Genomic DNA, 14,908 nt, shown 5'->3' with positions numbered 1-14,908 from the left:
TATACTTGGTACGTGTCCAGGCATTGATATTTTTACCTTACACTGAGAGAAAAATATGATATTTGGAACTATAATGACATAGTAAAAAGACTATAGTTAGGAATATAATTTTTATAGTAAATGTTATAATATTTGTAATATTTACAATATAAGCATAGTATAACTGACCCGTGTAAAATTTTTACCAAGAATTATAATTATTTGAAATAAAAAATATAGTAAGGTAGCAAATATTGTATGGTAAGAGAAATTAACTATTTTATATAGTCAATACAATTGGAATATTTGGCAAATATAGGTACATGTAACTATATTCCCAAAAGGTGCTTTACCATATATATAGAGTAATAAGATGACTATAAATCTGTGTTCATTCTACTATATTTTCATGTTTGGATAAACTATAAATATATGTTTGAGGCCAAAACGAACTATAAAATATAGTGAGATTATAGTTATTCCAACTATTTTTTTTCTCTCAGTGTACGCGCAGTATTACATATTCGTCACTATGTCCGGCAACTACATTCAATGTCCACAACTTGATATGCTCTTGGTGCACTCCAGCTCGTCGTTCATTATCACGCGTGTGCGCCGCGCGAGAGTCCGTCCGGCGACTTTTCGGCTCGGCGCGCTCGGACAATCGAATGTAAAAATTCCGCCAACGTCGGCGGATATCGTCGCGATCAGGAGGAGGAAGTTGGCCGAAGGAAAGGACGTGGGTGAATTCGAGGACGGTGGCTCGAAAGGGGAGATATCGTGGAATACAATCTGGTAAAAGCCGGGCTGACCACCGTTCGCTCGCTCGCGCGGAGGGGTTTAAGGAATGGCCAGGGCGGATTTATGGCAGCCTTAAATCTTAACGAACGCTCTTTTCCTCCCCCGTTGCCGCGCACCACCTCCCGACGTATCCGCGCGACTGCTTTCCATCGAGAATGTCGTATTTGCGAGGTTACTTCCACTCGGAACGCGATTTTCGGTCGCTCACTCTCCCCCACCCCTCCCGGCCTCATTCCGGAAAAGTCGCAATTCGAGTCGCTTTTTACAGTTGGAGTCGCGCGAGTGGCGAATGCCCCATTCTGCCGAATTGTGCGAGGAACGGTCACGATTTTATGACGAGTGTCCCATTCGCGAAATCGATAAAAAGGGCTTCCGTATTTGCGTGCGAGGCGATATACAGGAGTTGGGAATTGTTTCTCCCCTCGGAATAAATAGCGATCGTATGCGAGAGAAAAGTGGAAAAGGTATCATCCCACGCTCCCAGTTTCCGTGTCTGTCTGTGTCTCTCTCTCTCTTTTTTCTCTCTCTTCATCGTGCTGAACACGTTCGCTACCACGGTTTATTTGGAGAATTTTCCCCACAGACCACATTGCATTTATTGTCAGGCAATTGTATAAAACACACTCGGTGTGTTGATGGATATACATAATTGCGAAAAATCAAAATCCCGAAAACTGAGGCCAATCTCCTGAAATATTGAAAGCATGAAATTGTCCCGAAAAATTGTATGACAAATTGTTGAAAGCTTCATCCTTTCGCTATTTCAAGAAATATTGTATTCCGGTATATTTTTTGTCCCGGTGCTCGGTTTTCGGGACTTTTCGAGTTGTTGTTTCACTTTGAGAAGTTCGATACTTCCTTTTCGAGATTATTTGTGTCCACCGGTTTGCTTATGTGGAAAATTTTCAGTAAAGATGAGCTCAAAGTGAGAGGTCGGTGCGTCATGCATGTGTGACGTTGGTAGCCACGCGTGTTCACGCAACGTTAGCGAATTCAAATATCCCTCGAACTCGACATTTTGCGACGCGCAAGCTTCTTTCGTCCCACGTGTGCCGCATCGCGCGAGGGGTAACGAGCCCTCTCGTCGGATCGAGTCTCAGAGGCAAAGAAAGACAGAAAGGAAAAAGAGCTGATATAATCTTCAAAGACACCCCACGGAGAGGGCCAACACGCGCGCGTCCGATAATCCCCCGGCGCGTGCACGTGTGCACGCGGTTTCATTCGGGACACGTGCAGCGTGCAAGCGAGAGGAAGACGCAAGGCTCGCTCCGCGTTCGCGAGGAGAAGTCGTGTCCAATCAACGCGTCGCCGGCGTGAAGCCGTGCTGCATCATCGGGACCGGCAAATAATTAATGAGCGGCGAGATTCGGAGACCGTGCCGGTCGCTCGTGCGAAAAAGGTCTTTCAATAATTCAGATCGCGAGTTCGTCGACTCGTCTCGTGGTCGATCGAGACGCCGCCGGTCGTTTCTGGATGCGGGGAGAGCACGCGGTGGTCGCGACGCGCGTGAAGTATATCCTTCGAACAAGAGGAAAGGAAGGAAAGAAGGAGAGGGAGGGGGAGGAAAGGCTCTGGCTGGAAGAGCAGCTTCTCCGCGGATTGATAACAGAGTCACGCGCCTGCGATCCTCGATACCCTCCGTGAGAGAAACGCGATAAATCTTTCAGGCCGACTCGCTTTCGCACCTCCGAGAGAATCGCACGCGCGCGCGCGGCCTCCCTTGCGCTCTCTGCGACAAGTTACGAGGGAGAAACCGAGTTGGATGGGTGGTGGGTGATGGTGAGAGCGCGCAGTACAATGAGACATCCCGCGCCTCGACGAGAGAACGCTCTTTCTCTCTTCCTCCCCCCCCTCTCTCTCTCTCTCTCTCTCCTGGCTCTCCGCCGGTCGTTACTACTCCACTATAGTAGTGGTTTCAGCGTACAGCACGCTGATGGCTGTTCGAAACTTCCTGCCGCGCGACAAAACCGCCGCTATCGATTTTGGCAACGGGAATACGTAAAGTGTGAATAATGACTAAGTCGTTCCGTGGTTCAACGAGATGGAAAGTGCCGCGATGTACACTCGAAATGTCGCCGAGTGAAATCTCGCTTGAAACGATAGTGAAAATCTCGCCACTCGAAATCGCAAAAGTAAACGCCTCAATCGATGGGGGGTGAATTCGTCCGATAACGGTCTGTAGAGTATATCAGATTTATGTCGCAATTCTAAGCAGAATCGTAAGTCTCGTAACTTGTTCTCGTAAAATTCGTCAGAACTTATGAGTAGATTTACAAGTTTATGCAATATCATACAATGTCGTACAATTACTCGTAAATATCTACGATTTCATGTAATTTACGATACTTATAAGTGATTGTACGACATATGATATTGCATATATTTGTAAATCTACTCATAAGTTTTGACGAATTTTACGAGAACAAGTTACGAGACTTACGATTCTGCTTAGAATTGCAGCATTACTCTTCAATTCCGAATGAAAATATCACTCGATTTATTCAGCCTGAGTAATTCAGTTTGTACTACGAATAAAGGCAATCTTAGTTCATGCAACTGAACGGGGGCCAGATGAAAATGCGATGACGCGAAACGATATTCCTGTTACCGCAACTGAAAATATTTGTTCGAACATTCAGCTGTATTAAAACTTGGCTGCAATAACTCTGAGAATAAATGATCGAGTAGAAAGCCCCTACAGGGAAACTTTCTGTTCCTACCGAGTTTTTCATTTAGCCTCTATTCTTATCAGACAATGGAACATTTAGTTACACTAATGTGTTTTTCCGTGCACGCAGAAAAGAAATCTTGATTCGTGCAACTGAATAGGGAGCAGATGAAAATTCATCGACGTGAAATAATACTCCTCAGCGGAAAACATTTGTATGAACTATATTAAAACTTGGTTGCAACAGCTGAAAATCATTGACTGAATAGAAAGCTCCTACAGGAATCTTTCTATTCCTACAACCGAATTTTTCATCACTCACTTCATTCCTATTTTTACCGGGCAATGGGAAATTCAGTTTTGTAATTGTTCTTACCGCGTACCAATGTAAAATCACTCGAATTCGAATGATTCAGCCGTTGTGCCATCTTTCAAGCGGAATTTTATTCGAGGGGGTTATGAGAGTACGAGTAAGTAAATTTTTATTAATTGTTGCAGGGGAAAAAGTGCTGTTGTGTCAATAAGATTGGTCAGCAGCGTCATAATTGGAGTAAATCTTTTTGATTCAATAATTATTAAATTCAATATTATTAAAATAATACTCTTAAAATAATACTAAAATAACTTAAAATACTTAAAATAACTTAAAATAATACTAAAATAAAATAAAATTAATATAAAAGTAATACTTGAGTTATTAAAACAATGTATGTATCAGTTTCAATCATATTTCTGTTTAAACCAAGAATATTTACTGCAATTTGACGACCAACCCGATCGATACAGCAGCATTGTTCCGTGCACTTTACACGATATTCGAATTTTCGTCATACACTGAGAGAAAAAAATAGTTGGAATAACTATAATCTCACTATATTTTATAGTTCGTTTTGGCCTCAAACATATATTTATAGTTCATCTAAACATGAAGATATAGTAGAATGAACACAGATTTATAGTCACCATCTTATTACTCTATATATATGATAAAGCACCTTTTGGGAATGTAGTTACATGTACCTATATTTGCCAAATATTCCAATTGTATTGACTATATAAAATAGTTAATTTCTCTTACCATTCAATATTTGCCACCTTACCATATTTTTTATTTCAAATAATTATAATTCTTGGTAAAAATTTTACACGGGTCAGTTATACTATACTTATATTGTAAATATTACAAATATTATGGTAACATTTACTATAAAAATTATATTCCTAACTATAATATTTTTACTATGCCATTATAGTTCCAAATATCATACATTTTTCTCTCAGTGTATGCAAAGAGAGAGTGAATGGAATAAGAAAAAAAAAAAGAAAACACAAGTGGCTGATTCTTAGGTATTTCGCAAAATGGCACACGGAGCGGCGCGTAGTTGTTAAGGCATGAAAAAATCCGGTCGCCAATGCCGCACGGGAGAAAAGAGAGTTGATTCAACTGGGTTTAGCCGGGGTTATCGTCGTGATTTAATACTCACGGTTACGTTGATAACGAGCACGTTTCGGGTATGCAACGCACCGTCACGTGGAAGTGGTTGTTATCAATACTCGTGGCGGGTGCAACACACCGCGCCGGTGCATTGTACCGCGCGCTCGTTGCATATCAATAAAACGCTCGAAAAAATCTCGCTCGACTCCCGGAATGTTCGACGGCGGGTATGCGGCGTATAGGCATTCCGCTTGCCAGCGGTATTCGCGAATCGGAGAGTGCTGTTTCGCAACTTAGTAACCGGCCGTAACGCCAAACTGTAGCATTTACGTTTGCATGTACGCGGCAAACTATGCGTATTATGTAGTACTATGGGAACTGCGGCACTTTTGTTTCTCCTCTTTTACATATTTCTCTCTCTCTCTTTCTCTCTTCCTCTCTCTCTTTCTCTTTTATCCCACTCTTTATCTTCAGTCCTGTATAGTTCGTTTTGTCTCGACGTGAAACGACTCACAACGCGGCGCGGCGCGTTTGCGAGCTTTACTATCGCGCGTATTACCGTATAACCGACACTTCGCCGCTCATAATGCTCGCTTTATCTCGAGGCGAGGCACTTTCGCGATATTACGCGAGCATTTAAAGCCGGTTTAAAGGACAGCGAATAGTCGGCGTTGTCTCGGCGAGGCGCAAGATTTCGGTTAAGCGTTTGCGATTTGCACGGATTTACGCAAGTCGTTTTCTTGTGAAATTTTATCGCGGTACCCGGCAAGTGTCTTAAAAAACGAGAAACTCTCTTTTTATTTTATTCTCGAATCTAGATCAGAGAAAAAAGCATTATAAGAGGTACGCAAGATGTCGAGAGAGATTGGGAAACACAATACATTCACAAATCAACGGAACATGACGCGCGATCGAAACATTAGGTTGACTCTGGAGCCTTCAAGGTCCCTTGTCTTGCTTCATTTGTACAATCGACGTACTGAAAAGAAAATACCTGCAAAAATCATTTGTGAGATGCGAAATTTATTTTTGTGAAATAAAGTTTGCGAAATGAATTTTATTTCTCTACAAATGAATATAGGAACCTCGTCCCTCCCGTGGATAACGATCAAACCAATGTCATAAATCATAGTTCCCTACTTGTACTTTAATTTTGTCAATAGACACTGTCCTGTCTAGTGGCCAAAAGGAGGTATAGGTGGCTAAAGTGGTCAAAGTTTCAATACGTTTTCCCTTATATATCTCCCCAAAACCTTTATCAAATTTCATGAAACTTTGCTCATTTCATGAATGATTGCTCATTAGTAAAGGAGTAATCGGTCTGCGAAGTCAGAAGCTCTTGATCAGATGATTGAGTACTTGACTCAATAGAAGTATAGTAACTGAATCTTCTGACAACTCTAGTTAATTTTAGAGAGAGAAGAGAGAAAAGAAAGAAAGAGTTGTTTTTCTCCATATTTAATTATCTTTATACACCTTTATTTAGAGATCCGCTCGGGGGCCGTTTTAGGCAATCCTCTTTTGCGTTCCACAAATATTAAATTTTCAAGCATTTTTAAGTATGTCCTGCATAGACTCTTATTGACTTTCCCAATCTAGGTTCGATTGTGCATCTTAAGGTCTAATAATTTATTCAATATTATTCTGTTTTTTTAATTTTTCTCTTCAATAATTCGCGAGTACGCAAATCGAAGGAACAAGCTGCACAAATCACAGATATTCGCGCGTACATTCCTCCACTCGGTTAATCGCGAACTGTTTGAACGCGAAGAGCGGACTCGCGTCCGCAGATCGACGAAATCAGAAGCAGAAGGTCACGAACGCGGGCGAGAGTGCGCTCGGCACCGCGCGCGCGGACGCGTGAATGCTTCATTCATCGGCAGCGAGAGATCCCCGTGAATGGCTGTCTCTCACAAGCGCAGATATCCACGGGCAGATACCTGCGAGCGTTTTAATGGCCCGTGAATTTCCTCGTTGCCTTTTTTCCTCGCCCACGTGTCTATCACAGTACCGTTCATTCAGCCTACCTACGGCGCGCTTATACCGTCTTCAGGCCGCCGTTATTCGTTGTTCTCGCGCATGGGGGAACGCTATATCGCTGCTCTCGGTAACGTTATTAATCACACTATACTCTCGCTCGTTGGGTATCGACAGTAAAGAAAAAATAAAATCACATATGTACATATATCGTGCTTCTCAGAATTTATTAATTTCAAAAAAGAAAAATTTTGGCTCTCTCCAAAATATATCTGCTATACATTATTATTAGTTTCAACCAATCTATGACGCATTAGTTTCCATAATATTGAATCAAGATCTGCTCGAATTATGGCGACTAATTTATCACAATTCGTCAATTATGACGACCAACTTGAGCAAGGAAATCTCGCTCTCTTACAATATCACATTTCTCCAATAAGATTCCTACAAATATTGCTAAAAAAATTGCGCCGTTTCGTCGCGCGCTTTCTCTAAAATGCACCCTCCGTTCGATATGCATCTGCATTCGCGCGACAAAACAACGACGACAATGAGACCTCCCTTTGAAAGTCACGCGTCACGACTCGACCCCCAAAGAGAGACGAGGAGAGAGAGAAAGAGAGAGAGAGAGAGAGAGAACTCACCCTGCTCTGCTTAGTGAGATTGGCGCCCATCGGCCGGCGATTCCGTGTCGTAGCGCCGACGGCGACGATTCGACCAGGGACGCCGTCGGCCGCGGGACATCCCCGTCCTGAGGGTGCAGAGGGACTCACCCCTCTCGCGCCCGCTCCCCAACTCGGGTGCACTCGCGCGGCCACCCTGCTGCTTGCCGGGCCCTCCACCAGTCCCTTTATTACGAGTCGCGTCGAGCCACCCTTGCACGACAGTCTTCCACCGATACAACTACTACGACTGCCAGCACCATCGACTACGAGGACGACGTTACCACTACTACAACCACCAACACCACCACTACCAACACTACCGTTGCAGCTTACGCTGCTGTTGTCGTCGTCGCTGCTGCTACTACTACTACTATTGCTGCTGCTGCTGCTGCTGCTGTTGCCGCCGCTACTACTAATACTATCGTTGCTGCAGCGGTCGTTAGTAGTGTTACGACTATTGCCGGCGCAGCTGCTCTGTCGACCGGCACGACTGCTACCACCACCACCGCCCACCCTCGTCGCCCCTCGTCTGAGCCCCGCGTCTTCTTTCGACTCCGGCAGCTCCGACGACAACGCGAGCCGTTCGACAAGCTCCCCTCTGCGCGATGTTGTCGCAGCTGTTAGCGAGTCGTCGCTGTGGTCGCCTCCTGATTTCCCGAGCTCGACGCGACCCTCCGTGATAAAAGGTAGACCGGAGGAGCCCGTTTTCGTGCCCGAACCGCCTTCGGCTCTTCACCCAAATGTGAAGCGAGTGGAACAGCAGTCTTCGAGCTGGCGGACGATACGCCCCGTGTTTACATGCGGCGAGAAGCAGCCCTTACAAGATACGTAGAAAAGATATATCACGATTTCGAGGTAGAGGATTCCGCGGCCCGCATCCCCGCAGGACTAAGGCAACGCTCGCTCCCCAGGTGGTATCTCGCCACCACCGCGAGCGCGTCGCGTACTCTTGAGTTTACTCTTCAGCGTGGAGAGCCAAGCGACCGGTCATCTCCGCGCGAGGAACATCCTCGTCTTCGTCGTGCTTGCCCGTCGTCACCCTCTCGTCCTCGTCAACTTCCGCTACGCACTTCGCCGCCGGACATGACCACCCTCCTCGCGCCTTCGCTCTTGTTCGTCATCCGAATCGCGCGGCGTTGACTTGCATCGTGTTCGCCGTGGAGGGTGCCGCGCGACAACAAGCGATCCACGTCGTCGACGTCGTCGTGCTCGTCGTCTGGCGACTCTCCGTGCTCGATGACAGAGTAGAGAGAGCGAGAGAGCAGAGTGCACAGAGTGCACCGAGCGTCGCGACGCTTTCCGACCGACTGACGATCCCGTCGCCGTCGATTAACCGGCCGCCGGCGACCTTCTCCCCTCTGTCTTCGGCCCCTCCGGCTCTGACTCACTGCAACCCTCGTGAGCGCGATCTTGCGCATGTGCACGGCCCCTCCGCGCGCGTAACACACCACACGCTCGTTGTCACCCCCGCGTCCGCCTGTCGGTTCGCCCCTCCGTAGGTACGTTCCTTCGTTCGTTTGTTCGTTCACTCGCTCGCTCGCTCGTTCGTGCACGCACGTCTACACGTCCGAGGAGGACTTCCGGCTGCACGTTTGCGCGCCGAGGTCTCGTCGACGTGCCGAGTCGGACGTGCCTCGCTTGCGCGATTTTCCAAGCAAGGATGAGAGCGGGCGACGAAGGAAAGTGACGGAGAAGCGCATGTTGCAACGACACGAGAGGACGCGAGATTTCGGGGGAATCACGGAGATTTTTCCCAAAAGAAACGCGGACTCACTTCAAAATTTGCGAGCACTTCCGTGTTTTTCATGCATACAACTTGGTGAAGTTATCTCCATTAATTTTAATTAAAGAAGTAATTTTTAAATTCGATCTTCTCAGGTAATTTAACGCTGGAGCACCAAGCTCCGGTCATTTTTTTCTGGTAATTTTCATTTTCTAAATTAACATCCTTCTTATGTAAAGAACCAAATTTGAAAATTTTGACTTATCGTCAAATTCTTCTTTTATTCTGATGGAGCATTCATTTCAATCCTGTCTCTCACGAAAAACAGGATATTAATTTAAAAGTAAAAACTGCCCAAAATGACTGCTTGGTTGTTTCTAATATTAAAATTACCGTGCGATTTTCTTCAAGACGAGTGACTTCTTTTTTTAATATCTAGATTTTTCTTCTTAATATCTAGATTTTTTATTGCTATTTTTTTGAAAGATTTTCGAATTCTTCACGTAGGTGTTAATATTTTTTAAGCATTCTATATTATTGCAGGATATAAAAAGAATTTAAATTTTAGACTTAATAATAGTTCCTGGAGATGGAACCATTTTTATTTGCTCCTTCCAGAGCGAAGGCAGTGATACAGAAATTCGTCGCTGATTCCACGTTACACAGAGAGCGAGACTCTCTCTCTCTCTCTCTCTCTCTCTCTCTCTCTCTCTCTCTCTCTCTCACTCACACATTCAACATAGGAATTTTTCCGGCTAACGAATCCGGTGCTCGTAGCCTTTCACTCTTTTTATTTTTTACTTTTTTTCTCCTTTGCCGGGACGTCCTCTTCAATTATTCGGTTCACCGGGACGTCGCGTACGTAGAGCACGGAGAGCGATCTCACAACGGGAATGTCATGCAAATTCCGGCCCTATCCCCAAATTGCCCCGGGAAGCATCAACATTCAGACGACATACCAGGCTCGCGGTATCCTGTATCGATAATACCCCGCGAGTGCTCGCGAGGAGGGCGAGGAGGGATGGATTCTCTCTTTTCATCCTGCGTCTAGGGTTAGTCGATGGCAGAGCTTTCCAATAAACGGAGAGATCTCGGCTTTGTGACTGCCGGAAGATAGATAAGGTATGCCGGCGGGACGGAGGAGGGGACTGAGTCCTCGGTAAGGGCCGCTCGTGTTCCCGAGGACCCGAGGATCCCCCGGTCCCGACCGCGCATATTAAATTGTTCGCCTGACAATGTCGAGCGGTCCCTCTCGCCTCTCTCGTCCGCGACGAGACTTTCCGCGATATTGGCAACCTGTTAATACACTTTGCGGAGTGACTTCGCGGAAAGCCGCGCCGACGGACGGGCGAAAATGTGAAGCCTCACGATAGAGCGAGTCACGATTGCTATTAGCCCCGGACGTTTTAAATCGATACCCAGGGGATTGAACGATCAACGTTATTTTAGCTGGAAAGGCCGAGCGAGGGTGACGTTACATATTTAAATGGGGGACGTTCGTTTTTTTTTCCGCGATGTTCCCTGCTCGCGCTTTACTCCTGGTTATTGTCAACGCGACAATACCTTTCTGCGACATGAAAATACCTTTCTGCACTGAGAGAAGGAATATCTGAGAAAAAATATTCTCAATAAATGTATCGTTATGATAATATTTCGTTAAGTAAATATATCGTTATATTACTTACTAAATAAATATCTCTTTCTTTTCTAGATATCCTTCCTCTCAGTGTACGAATATTTCTTTGCGCGAATAATTCTCCCTTTCTAAACGTGGCTGTATATATTTCTCTTGCGTAAATATGCCCATGAAAAATTAACGAAGCGGATGAGGTGTGCAAATGTAAAATTCCGCAGAAACGCACGTTGCGTTGTTGTTTGCCCTCGCCGTTGGAACGTTTTTAACTCGCCAACGTCTCAATCTTCCACATTACATTTTTCATGTGACGGTAAACATGCACGGAAGGTATATAAAAAAGAAGAAATCCGTAGTAGCGCAACACACAGCCTGATTCCGGCCAACCCTTGTCGTCGTCGTCGTCGTCGTCGTTGTCGAGTAACTGTCGTTTCCCTAATTAATTAAATCGCACCCCCGTGTGCTGTTCCACGCGAGCTACGGTTAACGGAGCGGCCGAAAGCAGGCGTCGCTTTAACTTTGATTGGCTCAATAATTACGACGAGAGAGGCAGCGCGTGATCACGGCATCGTTAGGTGCGTTCGCGCCGACAAGTGATTATTCGGAACTTATACTTTCACACACTCGTCCACCACACGATAATAATAATCGCAGCAGAGTTTAGCCGAACGTTACGGCTGTATCAGATAATTGAGGTCGCGATTAGGCCAGCCCGGGGCCGAGAGAGTTAGCGCCGATTTCGGCCGGTTGGAACTTCGACCGCGACTTCGTAATCTCGTTTACCCGCACGCGCTCGCCTAATGAATTCATAACTTCGATTGGCCCATAATATCCCTTACGGCTAATCCGCTTTATGGCGTTTTAAAAGTGATTAGGGTCGGCGCCAACGCGACCGCGGCGCACAACGGCGGCCTCTGTGCCTTTGGAAGTTTTGCAGAAATTCGACGTCTGAAAATTCTCTTAAGCTGATTTTACGCGGGAGAGAAAGAGAAGAGGAGACCCCGACGCCGACGTCGAGCCACCCTTCCCTCTCCCCCCGGTTCCCGCCGCCAACGAGGTCGACCCCACGTGGTGATTTATCCGCGGCTGGGTCCGCCTTCGAGGACCGTACTTTCATTTTTAACGTAATGCGAAAAATATCCGACCGCCGCGCGTGTGGCGGCGCTTTGGAAAAAGGAGAAAGAGGAAAAAAATTCATAGCGCGCATTAAAGGATGCGAGGGCCGAGATACATAAACATGAGGGATTATTTCCTTAACGCGCGCGCGCGAAAGTGGTGTGCTGCGGTACACAAAAGGGGATTACGCGTTAATACCGGCCGGAGTGATCGATGCACCTCCACCGCCGTTAACCGAGTATCGTGAGGGAAATTTTTATTTACAAATATCTCAATATATTTTCCGAACGTGCCACGGTTAACTCGTTTCATCACTTTTACTTGCGATGTACCTGGTGTCTTCGCGAAATAACGGCCGCATAATCCGCGGATTTTTCACGCATCGCGACGAAAAGGGGAAATATTTCTCTATCTCTTCGAATAGCCGCAGAATTTTTATCTCGTCTTGGGCCTCTCTCTCGAAAGAGATTTCATCTCGTGTCGTGCACTGAGAGAAAAAATGTCTAAGAAAAAAATATATTTATTCATTAACATATTTTGTACTAAAATAAAATATTTCTCAAATAAAAAAAGATACATTTTCTTCAAATCTTGTGGAAATCTTGGCTCTTCACGAAAGCAATTATTTATTCTAAGAAAAACACATACATTTTCTGTTTTGAAGAACATTTTATATTAGCTCAAGTCAGTGTAGATATTGATACCCATCGAATAAATAGTTTTTATTTCTTAGATATTTTTTATCTCATTGTGCATATATGCACACACTTAATAATGTCGCAGAGGACTCGAGTCCTCACGTCGCGATCCATGAGGATTCCGATTTGATAAATCTTTCATTGACGTTCCACGATAAAGCGGCACTTTCGGCGAAATTGAAAAAAGTTCAGCTCGAGCATTAGAGTGATCTACAGGATCAATCCCCGATCCTTCGTCTTCCCCCTAACCGCACGGTTCCCTTGTTGCATGTGTAGTCGCTCGTCTGTTCATGGACTGCGCTATTTTCGTGCCGCTCTCGAAAGGATGTCTATAGGGGTGGATTTCGCCGTCCCCTATTAACCGCCCCTTCCTTTTTAAACACCGACACACGTAAACACGTTCACGTATATCTTCCCCGCGTGGATATACACGGGACACATAACGCACGTATACATGGTGCCCCGAAACGACCGTATCTAATTTTTTTCAGAAATGCAAACAGCACGATCGAATTTTCACGATTACCAATCGCAACGACGTAATGGCTCGCTCCTCAAATTTCGGAAGCATGTTCTCGGCGGAGATGCTCAGTCGCTTAGAGATTGTTAAAATATTTTTCCGAAGCGAAACTCAATTCTCGAGACGCACCCCTCGTTTGTGCGATCAACCACGTGTGAGAAGTATTATCAAGCCCGCCGATCTCTTCCGAGATAAGTAAAGTCGAGCTGCGAATTAACACAACCAAGGGAATCCTTGTCGTTACGATTGCGATCGGGGCCCGGCGCCAGGGAAGACACCCTGTAGATACACGAGGTACATGAATATGTGTGCCTTCACGGCAATTAGCATGCATCCAGCAGAGCTTAGGGATCGCCGAGGGTGTCCGAATAATCCTGCGTGATCTACGCGCGTTTCCGATACCCATATGCAGTGTGCTTATGGTACCGCCTGCCGCAAACCCCCCCATACAACTCCCGTATACAAGCGCGGCCACTCGCATTATGGTGCTCGCGGGAGAGGGACGCGGGCCCTTTGAATAATTTGCCTCTCCCGAGGGGGGCGGCGGACGGGAGTGAGAGAGAGTGGCAGGGCTGGTGATGGCGACGGTGGCGGGGGTGCACGAGTGGCTTTATTTGTTTCGCGGAAAAATCGATGGGTCGTATCGGCATCACCGCCGTTTAATAACGACTCGCGCGCTCTCGAAAGCCGGATAACGGATTTACCGCCGGCGATTCGGGCGGCTCGCGACACCGACGAAACATCGCGCATTCAGTAAATGGTAGAGCGAGAGAGAGAGGAAGAGAGAGAAGTCTTGGTTTTGGAGAGACACACCATGCGCAAAGACGTTCCTCAATCGCTAAAGAATCTCGTTTCGTATCATTATCGTGGGATCTCCCGCGAAATAATGCTCAAAACGAACGAATCGTTCATTATGACATTCCTTACAAGAGAACATTGCGAACATGAACTCTTTGATTTTGATACACTTTTGTGAGTATGTAGAGTAAATTAATATATGAATAATGGTATATTCCATTTGTGCCCTTTTTATGTCGCTTTTTAAAGGTATGATTTACCCTCACAAAGTAAAAAGGACGATTCCACTTTTTCGTGTATTACTCTTAAATTAAAGGAGATAGAAAAAAATTTATCGAATAAAAGTTTAATGGTAAGTTAAGTGCTGTAAATTGACATAAACATAAATAAAAATTACCTACAAAAAATTTTGTTACAATAAAAAGATATTTTTTATTTATGCCTTATATTATAACTTACAGCACTTAACTTACTATTAAACTTTTATTAAATAATTTTTTTTCTATCTCCTTTAATTTAAGGGTAATACACGAAAAAGTGGAATCGTCCTTTTTACTTTAAGAGTGTAAAACATACCTTTAAAAAGCGATAGGACACAAATGGAATATACGTAATTCATGTACTGATTTACTCTACATACAAAAGTGTATCAAAATTAGAGTTCGGGTTCGCGATGTTCCCTTGTTAGTAATAAACAATACGAGAGCAATACTTGCGTCCAACATATTAATCTCTGATAGATAAATTGAGCGGCAAACTGAAACACAACGGGCCGACCGAAAGCAGAGATACTTCTGCCTTTTGATAATTTTAATCCACTCTAGATTCGTTCGCGTCAAATGCGAGCTCCGCCAGAGAGAGAGAGAGAGAGAGAGAGAGAGAGAGAGAGAGA

General features: G+C 45.1%; 1 protein-coding gene and 1 long non-coding RNA gene across 7 annotated transcripts in view; one reads left to right on the top strand and one right to left on the bottom strand.

Annotated features, from left to right (window-relative positions):
* The window catches only part of LOC116843654, a 307,139-nt gene that overhangs the window by 39,510 nt on the left and 252,721 nt on the right, over window positions 1-14,908 (bottom strand). Inside the window, exon 1 of one of the 6 annotated variants that reach the window (XM_032814288.1) lies at window positions 7,508-11,886. The exons of the other annotated variants lie outside the window; for them this stretch is intronic. Within the exon in view, the coding sequence (XP_032670179.1) occupies window positions 7,508-7,537 (30 nt within the window). The 5' untranslated portion in view covers window positions 7,538-11,886. Of the gene's footprint in view, window positions 1-7,507; window positions 11,887-14,908 lie in introns of those variants that run through there. 6 annotated transcript variants of the gene reach the window in all.
* Window positions 1-14,908, top strand: part of LOC116843674 — a 154,641-nt gene that overhangs the window by 24,647 nt on the left and 115,086 nt on the right. The gene's annotated exons all lie outside the window — the stretch shown is intronic.

This window comes from Odontomachus brunneus, unplaced genomic scaffold, assembly GCF_010583005.1.
Source record: "Odontomachus brunneus isolate Ranch 3 - 2012 unplaced genomic scaffold, Obru_v1 Obru_scaffold_003, whole genome shotgun sequence".
NCBI classification, from domain to species: Eukaryota; Metazoa; Arthropoda; class Insecta; order Hymenoptera; family Formicidae; genus Odontomachus; species Odontomachus brunneus.
Note: the sequence above shows the minus strand (reverse complement) of the source record. Positions and strands in the feature narration are given on the sequence as shown.